General features: G+C 30.2%; 2 protein-coding genes across 8 annotated transcripts in view; both read right to left on the minus strand.

Moving 5' to 3' along the window:
- The window catches only part of LOC105456473, a 19,127-nt gene extending 16,023 nt beyond the window's left edge, over positions 1 to 3,104 (minus strand). For 2 of the 5 annotated variants that reach the window (XM_011700537.1, XM_011700532.1), the window contains exon 1: positions 2,725 to 3,104. The gene's annotated coding sequence lies outside the window, so the exon portion shown is untranslated. Of the gene's footprint in view, positions 1 to 9; positions 47 to 2,422 lie in introns of all 5 variants that reach the window. The other 3 variants (XM_011700534.1, XM_011700533.1, XM_011700536.1) reach the window with 2 other exon arrangements.
- A 6,062-nt stretch (positions 3,105 to 9,166) lies between these two features.
- Positions 9,167 to 14,342, minus strand: part of LOC105456475 (caskin-1) — a 43,065-nt gene continuing 37,889 nt past the window's right edge. For all 3 annotated transcript variants that reach the window (XM_011700545.1, XM_011700544.1, XM_011700543.1), the window contains 2 exons: positions 11,996 to 12,457; positions 9,167 to 11,310 (listed from right to left, as the gene is read on the minus strand). In XM_011700545.1, coding sequence (XP_011698847.1) covers positions 11,056 to 11,310; positions 11,996 to 12,457 — 717 coding nt within the window. In that variant the 3' untranslated portion in view covers positions 9,167 to 11,055. The remainder of the gene's footprint in view (positions 11,311 to 11,995; positions 12,458 to 14,342) is intronic.

The raw sequence follows: 14,342 nt of genomic DNA on the forward strand, positions 1-14,342 counted from the left end.
AAAAATTACCTTTTTTTCGGGTCGTACAGCTATCATAACCTGTCACCTGACGTAAATATTTCATTGGTACAAAAGTTCTGTAGCTCATATGTACAAAAAAAGTAGTTCGCGCGCATCGGATAACTTGCACGAATAATACAAGATCTTTGAGTTACGATTGGAAGCGTAGAAAAACAATTATCCCTTAGAATGCATTTTGTGATGATTCGTACACTTAGCTAAGGTAAAGACAGCAAAAATTGCGTCTAACAAGAAGTGCCGGAATTTGCAACAGAAGGCACTTCAATTTGTTAGATAAGGACATTGAATGTGTTGAGTGAGACAAAAGATATTGTAAGAAATTGATTTAGAGATACCACTGACACTGAAGAGTCTGTTTTATCGATCTCGTGCAAATTTTTCCGATTTTCCAGCATCGCCTTATATAATAATAATAATATTATATAATATATATTTAATATTATATACATATATATATATATATATTAAAAATCTATCAAAAGTTTCTTTAAATATAAACTTTATCTTTAAGAATAAAAAAAAAATTTTTCGTTACGACCATTTTTCGCAGAGTTATGCTTATTTAAAGTTATGCGAAATTTTGATACGAATTTACCTATGCGATAATTTTGTTGACCAGTATATTTATTATAAATACATTTTGGTTTATTATAAACTTATTTTAATAGCACTAATGCCGTGCATGGCTTATTGCCCTTCTTCACCACTTATTTAAATTTTAAATTTCTGAGCCTCTGAGATACTTACAAGTATTTTTAATCTTTTCTTTTCTTTGTTTCGAAACATAATAATATACGCAAAAGTTATAAAACCGAAAGCATATATTTAACACATTATATCCTTAAAAAATAAAAATATCTTTAAATAGATGTCCCTACAACAATCTCTCTTAAAACGTAAAAAGAACATTAAAATTTAAATATTAGCATAAAAACACCAAATACTGAATAACAGCTGAAATTACGCAAAAACTTACTACTAGGTAGGTGAATCTTTTATAAAAATGTCTTAAAAAATAAAAAAATATGTCAACACAAAAAATATTTACAAAATATGTAAAAAAGGTCCGAAAACAAATATTTCTCGATAAGAATTAAATAACTGCACAGAATTTATAGCTGTTTGAATTAGAAATAAATGACAACGAAAGTGACGTAATTGAAAAGTTAATCTTAAAATTTTTGTTATTATTAAAAAGATAACTAGCATGTCTCAAAATACATTAATGTATTCTTAAGTACCATAATTTCCCTTATTACTGCAAATTAAAAATTTTTGTTTCTTGTTTTGCAGCCATATTGAATTAAAAGATGTCGAGAACAAAAATCATATAAACATTTTTTTGCATTATATTTCAAAATACATATTTCACCATTTTTCAATTTGTCATTATTTATGTTGGATATAGTAGTGTAGTTGGATAATGATATTTGATAAAATATTTTTAAATTAAAAATTTTCTTTTTTATTATTTTATATTAGTAAATATACATATAATTTAATTTTCATGTGTTTTATCTTTTCAACAAAAATGGAGTTTATGAAAATTGATTGTAAAATATTTAACTATTTATTAATACAATGTAAACTAAAAAATCTTTTCAATACATTTATCAATACTCAAAACAATAGCATACAAAAAAATTAAAATAATTCGTATATTTCCAGAAAAAGTTTACTATGGAAAATATATAATATTAATATGTTATATATATATATATATATATATATAATATTTAATATTAATTATATATTTTATATATAATTAATATTAAATATTATATATATATATATAACATATTAATATTATATATTTTCCATAGTAAACTTTTTCTGGAAATATACGAATTATTTTAATTTTTTTGTATGCTATTGTTTTAAGTATTGATAAATGCAAAGTATATTAAAAAACCATAAAAATTTTATATAAAACATTTAGTATTATATTTTATCGTTTCAATGATAAAATATAATGACTACTTAATTAAAATCAAATATAAATGTTAGCTTTGAGTTGTTTCATCCCTTGAACGTCAAAATGAACACGTATAAAAAAAAGCGTTAAAAGTTTTTGTGCTTAACAATACATTTCAAGAAGAATTGAATTGGTTCTGGACACGTCCAGTTGTGACACGTCTCTTGTTCGAACTACTTTCTATTCAAAACTACTCTCTCCTTTCCTATTCATAAGACTCCTAATAATCCTTAATTACAGTTATAAAAAATTTTTATTATTTTTCCAAGTATAGTTCATTATCTTTTAACAATCATCTACAACCTGCATATAGTCGTACTTCGAATACCGTGCGGATTAAATATAAAAATACGATACGAGAAAACAATTGTCTCTACTATGCCCCGTGTATTAGCGAAGAGAAAATTAAAAAAAAAAGAAATAAACCTGCATCTTCCTGCGTCGTCACATTCGTCACGAGAAGCGGTCTTTTCAGCACACTTTTAGCATGGCGAGAGAATATAACGCGTAAGCTGGTATTGAGAGACGTGACACGCGAGGCATCCGAGAAACACACGGGACTCTATATCCACGTATGTACATACGGATTATCGACAAGTGTCCTGAAAGCAAGCGAACCGATCCGCAGCGGATGAAAATGCTTTCGCGTATGTACGTTTCGCGACAACAAACGGTAAATCGGGCCTTCAAGAGAGAGAGAAAGAGAGAGAGAGAGAGAGCCTTTTAACCTGATTGGGGTCGCGCGGCAGATTTCCAACGGACTATACGGTCTCGTGTCCGTTTGAAAGGAAAAAAAAATCACTCGCGGGTTGAGAGAGAGAGCGAGAGAGAAATGAGTCTTTCCATCGCACTGATGACCGCACGGTGACAGCACGACGCGCACGGCCGTGACGATTTGACTCGCGAGACGCGAGATCGACTGGCGCCGCGACTCTCTACGATCTCCTTTGTGCGGCCCGATCGATCTTGGACGGGAGCGTCCAAGTCTCGCGCGCGTTATCTGTCAGCGAAACGAAACGGCGCGGCCGCGCGAGAACGAGGCACTCCACACCACACCAGGCTAGCGGCTCCACTGACGGCACTCGCTCCGACTCCGGCCAACCTGACTCCGTTTCGCTGGATGGAACGCGCGTATATACTATACAGCGCGAACGCGCGCTACATTATAGTGTAGTTACACACAGTATGTTACACAAGGGCCAGTGCCGGATTTAAGAGAGGACGGATTGGGCGGCCACCCAGGGGCTCTCACAAATTGTGGATCCCCTCACGGAAAGATTTTGCTGAACCACCGACGAGACACTCTTAAAGACCGATAACTTTATGGGAGTTATCGTGGCAGTTTAGTAATTGCCAAAATTTAAGCAATTAGTCAATAATATAATATTAATTTTATGATTTATTAATAGATCAACGTTTTTTAGACATGTACATACATTGTAATTCATATGCATTATATCTTGCTAATAGTTAATTTTATTTAAAACTGCATTTTTATAGTTATCATCCGCGTTTGATTATCCAAAGAGATGGTAAAACAGTTGGAAAAAAAATGTAATTTTGCGGCAATATATATGATATTATAGCGTTAAAAGTATTTATACTTATTTATAAAGCATTTATATAATAAAAATCATGATCTTAATTAATGTATTATTCAAATAAATCGCAAATTTATGTCAAAAGTCGATAACATTGACACTCTGCAATTACCTCCGGGCCCACCGGGCCCATTTGCTGGCACGAAAATTTGCCCAGGGCTGACGGTCTTTAACAGTATCTCATCGGTAGCTGAACACAGATCTGAAAATAATTTTTTTGGAAACTCAAAAATGATGAGCATTGCTGTAAAATATTTTGATATTCTGGCAACTATTTTGAACTTCCAACAAAATTATTGTTAGTTAAGTTGATCGTTTGAATATTCATAATCCATTTAAATGAGTTCAATGATTTTGATTTCTTACAAATTAAGGACCCCTACTGATTCAGTCGCCCAAGGGCCCCCACTTCTTTAAATCCGCACTGACAAGGGCTCGCCACCGCGCCGCGGCGCACCTCGTGCACCTACACAATCACGCGACGAACTCATTGACTGCTGCGCGTCAATCGCGGCGCGTCTCCTATTCGGCCGCAGTGCACCGCGTGGACAAGGATAGCCCAGTTAACTCGCCAAAAGCGCGAGCGTGACGGAAAAGCGAACGCGCAATGGTGCCGAGAGATATTAATGCTAAAACTATTAGCAATCGAGATGATTGATTTGTACATTTTTCGAAAAATCATGCGAATTTATGAGGTATTTTCTGAGGTTTTTTCATGATTCTTCTTGCAATTTGTAATAATTAAATTGTAGTGATTAATTTACTTTCTTTCTTTATCCCCTTCTTCTTTCAAAAGGTATACACAAATGATCCATTTTAAAGACCAGTCGAAAATTGAGCCAGGCAAAAATGTTTCAAACAAAAATTGTATTATACAATCTCTTCACATAATTTTTCAAATTTCTATATAAATTTCAGAATTTTTCACAATTTTTATATATAACTTTATAACTATTTTAAAAATTTCGCAGATTTTTTTATAGGAATTGGAGCAGTATTCAGAAATGCTCAGAATGTCTATATCTTTTCTGGAAATCTTTATATATAACTCCGTTTATCCGCTAATATAAACAAGTATACTCACAATTAGGGACCCAAATATATCAATTCGTATTGTCCTGTGTCCATTTAGATCATTCGAATAATGTGAGCTCGACATGCTGGATTGACTTCAGTTGTCTAAACAATCTAAACATCAGCTGCTGTATTATCGGAACTAATAAGTAATGCTAGCTCCTATTATCGAAATTTATACTAACACTAAGTCAGCCTCTCTATTAATCAAACCATTCAATTATCCGAATTGTTTTATCCATGATAAAACAAAACTACTGTATGTGAAATATACCTAACATTTTATTTTTATGAACAATTCCATAATTTCTAAAGAAAATTTATAAACTATAATAGTATTTAATTTTTTTAGAATTCTTTTTATAAATTTAAAATATAAAAACTTCTTAGAAATTATGACATATTGCGAGAATTTCTCTTTATCAGAGATGTAATTTTATTTATTTATTTAATTTGATTTAATCTGCAAAAAATTCTTTCAATCATCTATAAATTGAAAATTATTTATTGATGTTTTAATTATTTTTTTCTTGATTTACACCCGATCAAACTTTTTGTGTTTTTAATATTATTTTATTTTTTCGACTTTTTTTGCATGGTCTTTCACTTTTCGCACTTATTAATTTTATGATACGCATAAAACAAAATTTTGATTAAATCAAATTTCATTTTGAATATGTATTGGGAAGAATAGAAATTATAAGAAAAAAATTATAAAAATAAACTTAAAATTTAATCTTAGCATACTAAAAACAAAGAAATTAGAAGATTTGATATAACAAAAGTCAATAACATAAAATAAATTACATTTAATGTCTTAGATATTCTTGCAAATGTTAAATTTTTTATTTTCGACTATTATATCGAGTTTTCTTTCTTTTTCAAAACATATTTGAAATCAAACAAATGTATAAGACATTCCAAAATTATTGGAAATCTTACCTTAAACGAAAGATTTTTTTTTATCAATATAAAATCAATTTTTTTTTTAAATATTACAGCATCAACAATTTTTGGTTTCAAGATAATAGAAGAAAGCTTTTTGCAAAATTTGAATCAAATTAATAATAACAACAAAATTATATTCTAATTAACTTAAGTATATAAAATATGCTTTAATGAATGTTTTATTATATAAAAATTATTAAATTATTGAAAAAACATACAATTGGAAAGTAGGAAGATAATCTCTGACATTTTCATTAAAGAAAAATCAACTTCAATTCGTCTAGTCTATTGAAAAGATGGTTTGAAATTATTTTATTATCAATTCTCTATCTATCTCTGTGGATCTGCTTTAATCTAGGAAAAATTATAACAAACTCATCCTTTCTAAAATATTTTCTGTACTTGAAATTTAATAAAAAAAAAAATGATTTTTTGAACAAGATTTATACTACTGAAGATGACTCTAAACTAGAGCTGAACCGTCTAGAAAATGTACATGGTTCTCGAAGATTAATTTCTTCCTTTTTTTGGAAGAAATACTGCGCTATAATTACCGCACCGATTCTCACTAGCCCAAAATATCTTAAATTAGTCAATTAAAATGATTAAATTTTAGAAAGCCTGTAAGAGCCCAGTAAAACGGATCTTTCACATTTTCAATGATAACTTCATTTATTTTAAAAATTCATCTCTTATTTGATTACATAGATGGAAGAACATATGGATCTTAATTTTGTACCGTTTCACATTTCTTGTGATGTAACTTTCAATACACACTGAAAAGAATCCAAATCGGGATCGAAATATTTGCGATATGATTATTCTATGTACGTATTAATTATTGTAAATATATATAATAATTTACGCACAAATAACTATTACAAGCTTTCTCTCTAAAATTGAATTATTTTAGAGCTTTACTTTTTTTATTTCAAATTGATTGTGATTGCTGATATTTATATTTTGAAAAAACATACAAATATATAATTTACAGCGTTATGTCATTTACATGACCTAAACGACTACAGTAATTAAAATGGAATAATTAGATACTCTACTACTAAATTAGATACTCGATAAGTTTGTTATTTTTTGCTTGAATTTCGTTTATTTATTTTCCAAACGTTAATTATTTGAGAGAAATATATTTTAAATTTTTTCAACAAGAAAAATTCTATTTTAAATGTGCCAAGAACTAGTATAATAAAAGAACTGTATTAAAAAGGCAAATTAATAATTTTTTATATGTGTATATATATATATATATATATATGTATATAAAATTTCAAAAAATTTCGTCTATTCCTGTTCTTTTCTTATACTTGTCTGATCTCTGAAGCTAAGGGAAATAAATTATATACGAATTGAGAAATAAGAAATAAATGTGTCCATTGGCTTTATTTAAAGATCAATCACCTTTTCTTCAATTAATAAATCATATATTTTATGCGCATTTTATATATATATATATATATATATATATATATATATAATATATAAACCAACATGGAAGGAAGGGATGGTTGTACAATGCAGTTAAGCGGGCATTTAACTCGCTATAAGCGAGATTATAGCACGCAACACATATGTTTGTACAAAAATCATAACTAATTAAAGTACTGTGTGTGTCTGTGTATACACCATGTATAAACAATGTGTTCAAAAAAATTTCTATTAACTGGCTTAGCCATAATTAACATGAATTCGGAATTCATATTACCTGACGTTTAAAATAAAAAAAAATAAATTAGAGAACAAAATTATTCTCCTTCGTTTCTATTAGATATTATCAAAGAACTTTCGATCTGTATCTATAGAAACAAATCAATTTACTTAAAAAGATAATCATTTTTTTCTAGCTATGGAAGAACTGTTATGTGCTGCTTAACTTTTCGCAATTTTTTGCGTCAATGCAAGTGTGTAAAATAATCTTCGCTCATGTAATATTTTACTTCTTCTCCCCTTTTCTCTACGTATATTTCTTCATGTAATAAATTTATCGTAAAAACGTAGTTATACGTTTTAGTGAAAAAAACATTATGTAAACTACACAAAGACATTATCCTATAACTGAAACGCAATTAGTTAGAAAATAAATTTATGTAGTAAATGAATAGTAAATGGAAGTTACACGAATAACTCGTTATATAATATTTGAGAATATGTCGTTATGATATTTCGTTACATCTTCTCTTATAACATACATAACGTATGTTTGTAACTAGTATACATTTGTTTTTTAAATCTGGACGTTAACAAAAGAGCGAAAATATAAATATTAAAATTGGTAATAAAAGAATAAGAAAATAATTATTACCAATATATCGACGTTGCTTGCTAATATATGTATTATACAAAATTAAAATAACGTGCTCCTTTTTCCGAAATTTAATTTATATATCTTTTAACACAATCAATTGCAAGTCTGCTATTATATACGCAATGGTATACAATTCTTTTATTGATTTATAATAAATACTTTAAAACAGAAATTTTAAATAACCCAAAGATTCAGCTGTTAAAAAGTATAAGATCAGATACATAAACAAGACGCGAAAAACTAATATGATATATACAATGACAATCAAAATACATGGTGATATTACAGACTTTACAGCGCAAAATTATCAGATATGATTTGATCGTAAATTGCGCATTGTTATATCATTGTAAATATCAAATTACAATACAAATCTACAACTTGCTATATTAATTTATTCGCGCCAAACTCGCATGTTACGTGACTATTTAGTGCGATTTCCCTGTATAAACAACCCATCTCTCTCGTTCAAAGAAGATTGTGGAGAATATGCCCTTATAAAGTCACTGCTTGTTAATGGTGTATATACATACATATATGTATATACAGGTATTAAAAAAAAACTTAGATTTTTAATGATAAATTCTTTGACCAACATGACTAATTGATCATTACTTAGAAATAATATCAAATTGCATTACGAATCTACAATCAAAGCTATCAATAACTTTCAGCTAATAAATGATTTAAAAGTAAAGCTTTATCGCTTTATTGAAATTAAATTTCAAAGTAAATAAAAAAATTACATTCTTTATACATATAATATCGAATAGAACTCATTAAATAAAATATTGTATCAATTTTAATTTATGGCTTAGTTATAAAGATTACCACATTATGATGTAAAATAGGAAGAGAAAAACAAGTAATGACTCTTTATTCTTAGGAAAAAAAAGGACAAATTGGTCAAAGGATGTCATTAAAAGGGTAGTTGAATATTCTGTATGTGCGTATTTATATAAATATAAATACATAAATATATATATAAATACATACACACACACATATATATATATATACTATATAGAATTATAATACATCTACAGTAATTAACAAGACAAATCTAATTCTGCACTGGGCAGTCTTCATTTTTCATTAATTAATTCTAAGTATGATGTACTTCAAAAACTCTATATACCAGGTGTTCTTTCCTTATCTATGGAGCGCGATTGGATTTGCTTATAAGCAACTCTCGTTAGAATTAAAAATAGAATTGTCACACAAAAGTAGTGTCATAATTATATATTTTATCATAAATCATGCGTTATGCATTTTCAGTCATCAAAACTGGTACGTAAAGTGATCTTTTATTATGGAAATGGGCATATAAATAATTTTTGCAATATTAATAATAACTAGCATATATATGTATATATATAATATAATATAATTAGTATCAAATTATTAATAAAATCTGTCTGGGAATAATACAAAAAACATTTTTTCAGCTTGCATTGAAGTATTAAGAGTTAAATATAAAACGTTTATCATGTTGTTTTCGAGGGACCCTTAATTTGAATCTCTGCTTGCATCAGCGAGTTATTGCAAAGATAGATAAAAAATGTTTTCCATATAATATTAACTTCCAATACTATGTCTCATATATACTTTATAAAAATTCCTTGCAAAATATTACATTCAGATCGCAAAACGTACCAGTAACGCGCATTTTCAGAAGACCTTTCCGAGTATCTATCTCAAAAGTGTCCCCATAGCTCGTTTGATTTACGTATGGATCCAAACTGCTTCGCATGTCTGGATGTGCCATACAATAACGGTAAGTTATTTACGTTTCTACATTCATTAGTACAGATAATAAATACAAAATGTTAATTGGCATTCATTACTTATATTTCTGTACTAAACCATATTGCCTTGAAATTCTAAATATACGATCGCGATAACATCTCTCATAGAAGAAAGCACTATCAGTATTAAAGAGATAGCACTAGTCAGTGTCTTATGATCTTTTAAAAAAATCATACAAGATCCTATAAACTCATTAGAATGCAGTCAAGGCTAGCTGTTTCATTTTTTTTTTTTTTTTTTTTTACCATTGTAACAATCTCCTTATGCATGTATCTCTAACGTTCGGAGCTGCTTCATTTGGACGATGGAATACATGATTATCTTTCTTTGCACCTTGTTTTTATATAAAGTCAACTACTATGAGTAGAAAATTTCGATTTCTATCGTATTTATCGATTTTATGAAGGACGGAAATGGAAAAATTAATTGGAATGTACGTATATTAACGAAAACTAAATTTCTTTTATAGAGGAGGGGTCAGATTTGATTAGAAATTTGAGTCAGATTAGTTAGAAATTTGTTGCAGATATAAAAAGGCTTTATACAAAAGACACGTGTTCTTTTTAAATTGTTTGCACAATTTGCAGTACAAATAAATTACACAAATATATCTGTATTCGTTAAAAAAATTTTTTCCATCTCCCTCTCCCTCCGCCACGTATTTCACATTTTGTTTGAATACTGGGCTGCCCTAATTTATTATATAGAATAGAGCGACACGTATTAAGTTATCACTCGTTTCTAATATTGTCCATTGTAAAAAGGAAAATAAAAAAAATATATAATTCTATAACTACTCCAAAAAGAAGTAGAAAAAGATTGTGCAATACCACTACAGATATAATACTACAGCTGCGTTTGGAAACTTGCTAAGAACATTTAATACGTTTCCATGCAAAAATAAAGAATATTTCTTCTCTCAATAAAGAAACAAAAAAATCGAAGCAAAAAGCATAAATCGCAAAAATACATCTCGGATATGCACTAATCTATATAATACAAAACAAAATATTCTCGTGAATTTCGAGCGACATAATATGTCATTTGTTTTCTTTTTCAAATAGAGGATTCTGTTCTTTTCGCAACGAAGATAATAGATTTGTATATTGGTATATATTTTTTCCGTCTTTAAAAATCTTACAGATATTCGAATCTCAATACGATTCATACCAGTTTATTCTGTGATTTGTATTCACTTGTGTCTAATTGTGTACGTTGCACTAATCAAGTTTATTTAATTGTATCAAAGCCTGCATTCCTATGGGAACTTTAGTCGAATAGAAAAGTGCAAACGAAGGCAGTGATGATTATGAGTTCAGGCCCTGGCGTTTCTCCTCTTCGAGCATTGCGTCGAGCTCATCTGTAAGATTGGCAAGCATATTCCCAATGTCGTTCAAAACATCCGCCGGTTCACCACCATTGGAATGATTGACCATGTGACCGCCGATATTACTATTAGGACCACCTGCCATGTACTCCTGTGCCCGATTGGCCCTCTGCTTTATCGTGCCGGCATTCTCATTAGCAAATGGCAATGAATCTGATTCTGTACTGGAACTTGACTGTAAATATAAAAGTAAAACAAATATAATATAAATTACACAAATATTCAATTTTGCAACAATGTTGCCAACAAACAGCTCAGGATAGGATACCGAGTAATTTAATATAAATAAACATAAATAAAAAATATATATCACATTATTTAAGTAATCTTCAGTTGTTAATTCAAATTATTAAATGTATATGTATACATGTATTAACATAATGTAATGCAAGTTCTTGCATTATATATTTTTGTAATATACTTATCTTCAGGTAAATATTAACAAAATTAATGATTTAATAAACACATCAAAAATACATTCTTCTATTCAAATAAAAAAACAGATTCAAACCTGCTGTAATCAATACTTCTAATATGAAAAATTTTTTAATAATACTGAATTCATTCATCGTTGTTATTATCTCGTTTCTAATCACTTTTCAACTTCTATAAATCTAAAGCAGAATAATTTTTAACATTTGCCAAAATGTCTTTTGTCCAGCTAAATTACAGAAAGACACATTGAAGTAAGGGGCTGTTCTCTATATTTTTATGAAGCAATGTTATATAAATTTTTAATAAATTAAATATTCTGCACTATATGTAAATATTTAGATGCAAATAAGAAAACAGCAGTATATAGATGTTAAAATTCATAAAAAATTAAATGGATGCAATAACAATTCTCGAGATCAACGTACTTTAAAACTAGCATCTGATCCGTTGCGATGCTGCAGGGCGAGAGTTGCGATTAGCTCATGCTCTTCGTTAATATTAACGCTGACGCTACCCCACGAACGTGACATGGAAGAAGACGGTCGATTTAGTTGTGACGGTGTGGAGGGTGCCGGCGTAGGCGCCGGTGGTGGTGGCACTGGGTGATGAAGCAGATGATGATGCTGATGATGATGTTGATGAATGTGATGATCGTCGCACGAAGCGGTTGGCACCGGCCCGCTGCAGTCTATCACGACGTCACCCACCGCTGTGCCGCTAACGCCGATCACGGAAGAACTAGTTGTGTCTCTGGAGCTCTGACGCCTTGGTGGTGATGGAGGACATCGTTTTGGAAGATGTGGACTACTTTCGAGTCCGTACGTTAATTGATATTTGTTATCCAAATCTCTCGGCAAGGATTTATATTGACCTGGTGTTGCAGTGACCTGAAATTATATGTATATAAACGGTTAAACTTATGAAACTATCGAACATCAGAATATCATTATTAGAAACAATGTCAAAATTATATTTCTTAAATTACATATCTCTCATAATATTGTTCCGCAACCTCTTCAACATGGTCAATTTCAAACTTAATTTAGACTCACTTTCATTGTCTTATTATTAATTATTACATACAGAGTATCCAAAAAATTCCGGCACACCTAAATAATTTCTGAATGGTTCGAGATATTGAGTTGAAATTTAGGGTTACAATAGCAAAATGTAATCTATCATTTAACACCCACTTCAACCCTCCGAGAGGGCAGAAGGGGAGAGCGGTTGAAAATCTTAAATGACATGTGGAGTCATGTGAGAGCTCGTTTGAAAAGGCTTTTTGAAACGAGAAGAACGCGAGGTCGCTAAGGTCTCTACGATTTTTTTTCGTGGAGTTATGCTCATTTGAACATCGGTATTTTTTTAGCACTAGCGAGGCCCGCGGCGAGGACGTGAGGAAGATAAGGCTTTGCGCGTGTTCCTGAGTGGATAGAAATGCATGTAGAAGAGCGTGTGTTTGTAAGGAACTTGCGTGAAGCCTTATCTTCCTCACGTCCTCGCCGCGGGCCTCGCTAGTGCTAAAAAAACACCGATGTTCAAATGAGCATAACTCCGCGAAAAAAAATCGTAGAGACCTTAGCGTTCTTCTCGTCTCGAAAAACCTTTTTAAACGAGCTCTCACATGACTCCACATGTCATTTAAGATTTTCAACCTCCCCTCCCCTTCTGCCCTCCTCGGAAGGTTGAAGTGGGTGTTTTTAAGATTAAATGATAGATATTACATTTTGCTATTGTAACCCTATAAATTTCAACCCAATATCTCGAATCGTTCAGAAATTATTTAGGTATCCCGGAACTTTTTGGACACTCTGTATATGTATCACGACCAAAACCAAAGCTATGTCGTAAACCAAACTGGTCGGTTTTTTTTTTAATGCACTTTGACCAAGACTTTCTCGATCACGATCAAGCACAAGTAAAATCGTTACAAAAATTCTCTTGAAATTAAATTTTTTGAGAAAATTATCATATATTTAAAATATACAAAATAAAAATTTACAATCTAACATGATCTGATTAGATCTAATATTCGTTATTGAATTTGTTTAGATATGAAACCGTTGTGAACTGTAAAATATATTTATATTTATACTGTAAAGTGTAAAAGATGTTTATAATAAATAATTATTTCTTTTCTCCCTAAACCTTATATTTAACATAATTTACATTATGGTATCACTGGCTAGAAAAAGTGATCAATTGTCTTAATGAAATCTTACGATATGATCGTGAAAGTTAAAATAATCCGATCAATTCACATAGCATCGAATTCGATGATTATAAAATGTGATATCTTTCAAATTTTATCTAATTCAGTTAACCAAATTTAGAAATAGTTAGTTATTTTACGATAGAGGTTTAAGCTGCGATACAGGCCGGTATGTAGATACATGCACAGATATATCATTGGATTGTGGCTTGGGTTAAGGTAGTACACTCGCGACAATACCATCCAAAAGTTAGGTCTTATCACGCGCTCGATGGCGATATTCCCATTGCCGCCAGTGAGAAAAAACATTTGGTTGTGCCTATCCATTGACCGCACGCACACGCAGATAAAATTAATTCAGACAGACGCAGACTAACGCAGCTCGACTGGCCGCCTCCTTCACTCGCCTCCATATGTCAATAAAAATCGAAAATTATATTTTTTAAAAGACTCTATTTTCCAAACTAAATGGTAAAAAATTATGAATTTTTTTCATAATATTCATTTCATATCCCTTTATCACATACTCGTTTTTTATTAATCTCATTTTTTAAAANCTA

This window comes from Wasmannia auropunctata, unplaced genomic scaffold (assembly GCF_000956235.1).
Source record: "Wasmannia auropunctata unplaced genomic scaffold, wasmannia.A_1.0 LD335660.1, whole genome shotgun sequence".
In the NCBI taxonomy this organism is placed as follows: Eukaryota; Metazoa; Arthropoda; class Insecta; order Hymenoptera; family Formicidae; genus Wasmannia; species Wasmannia auropunctata.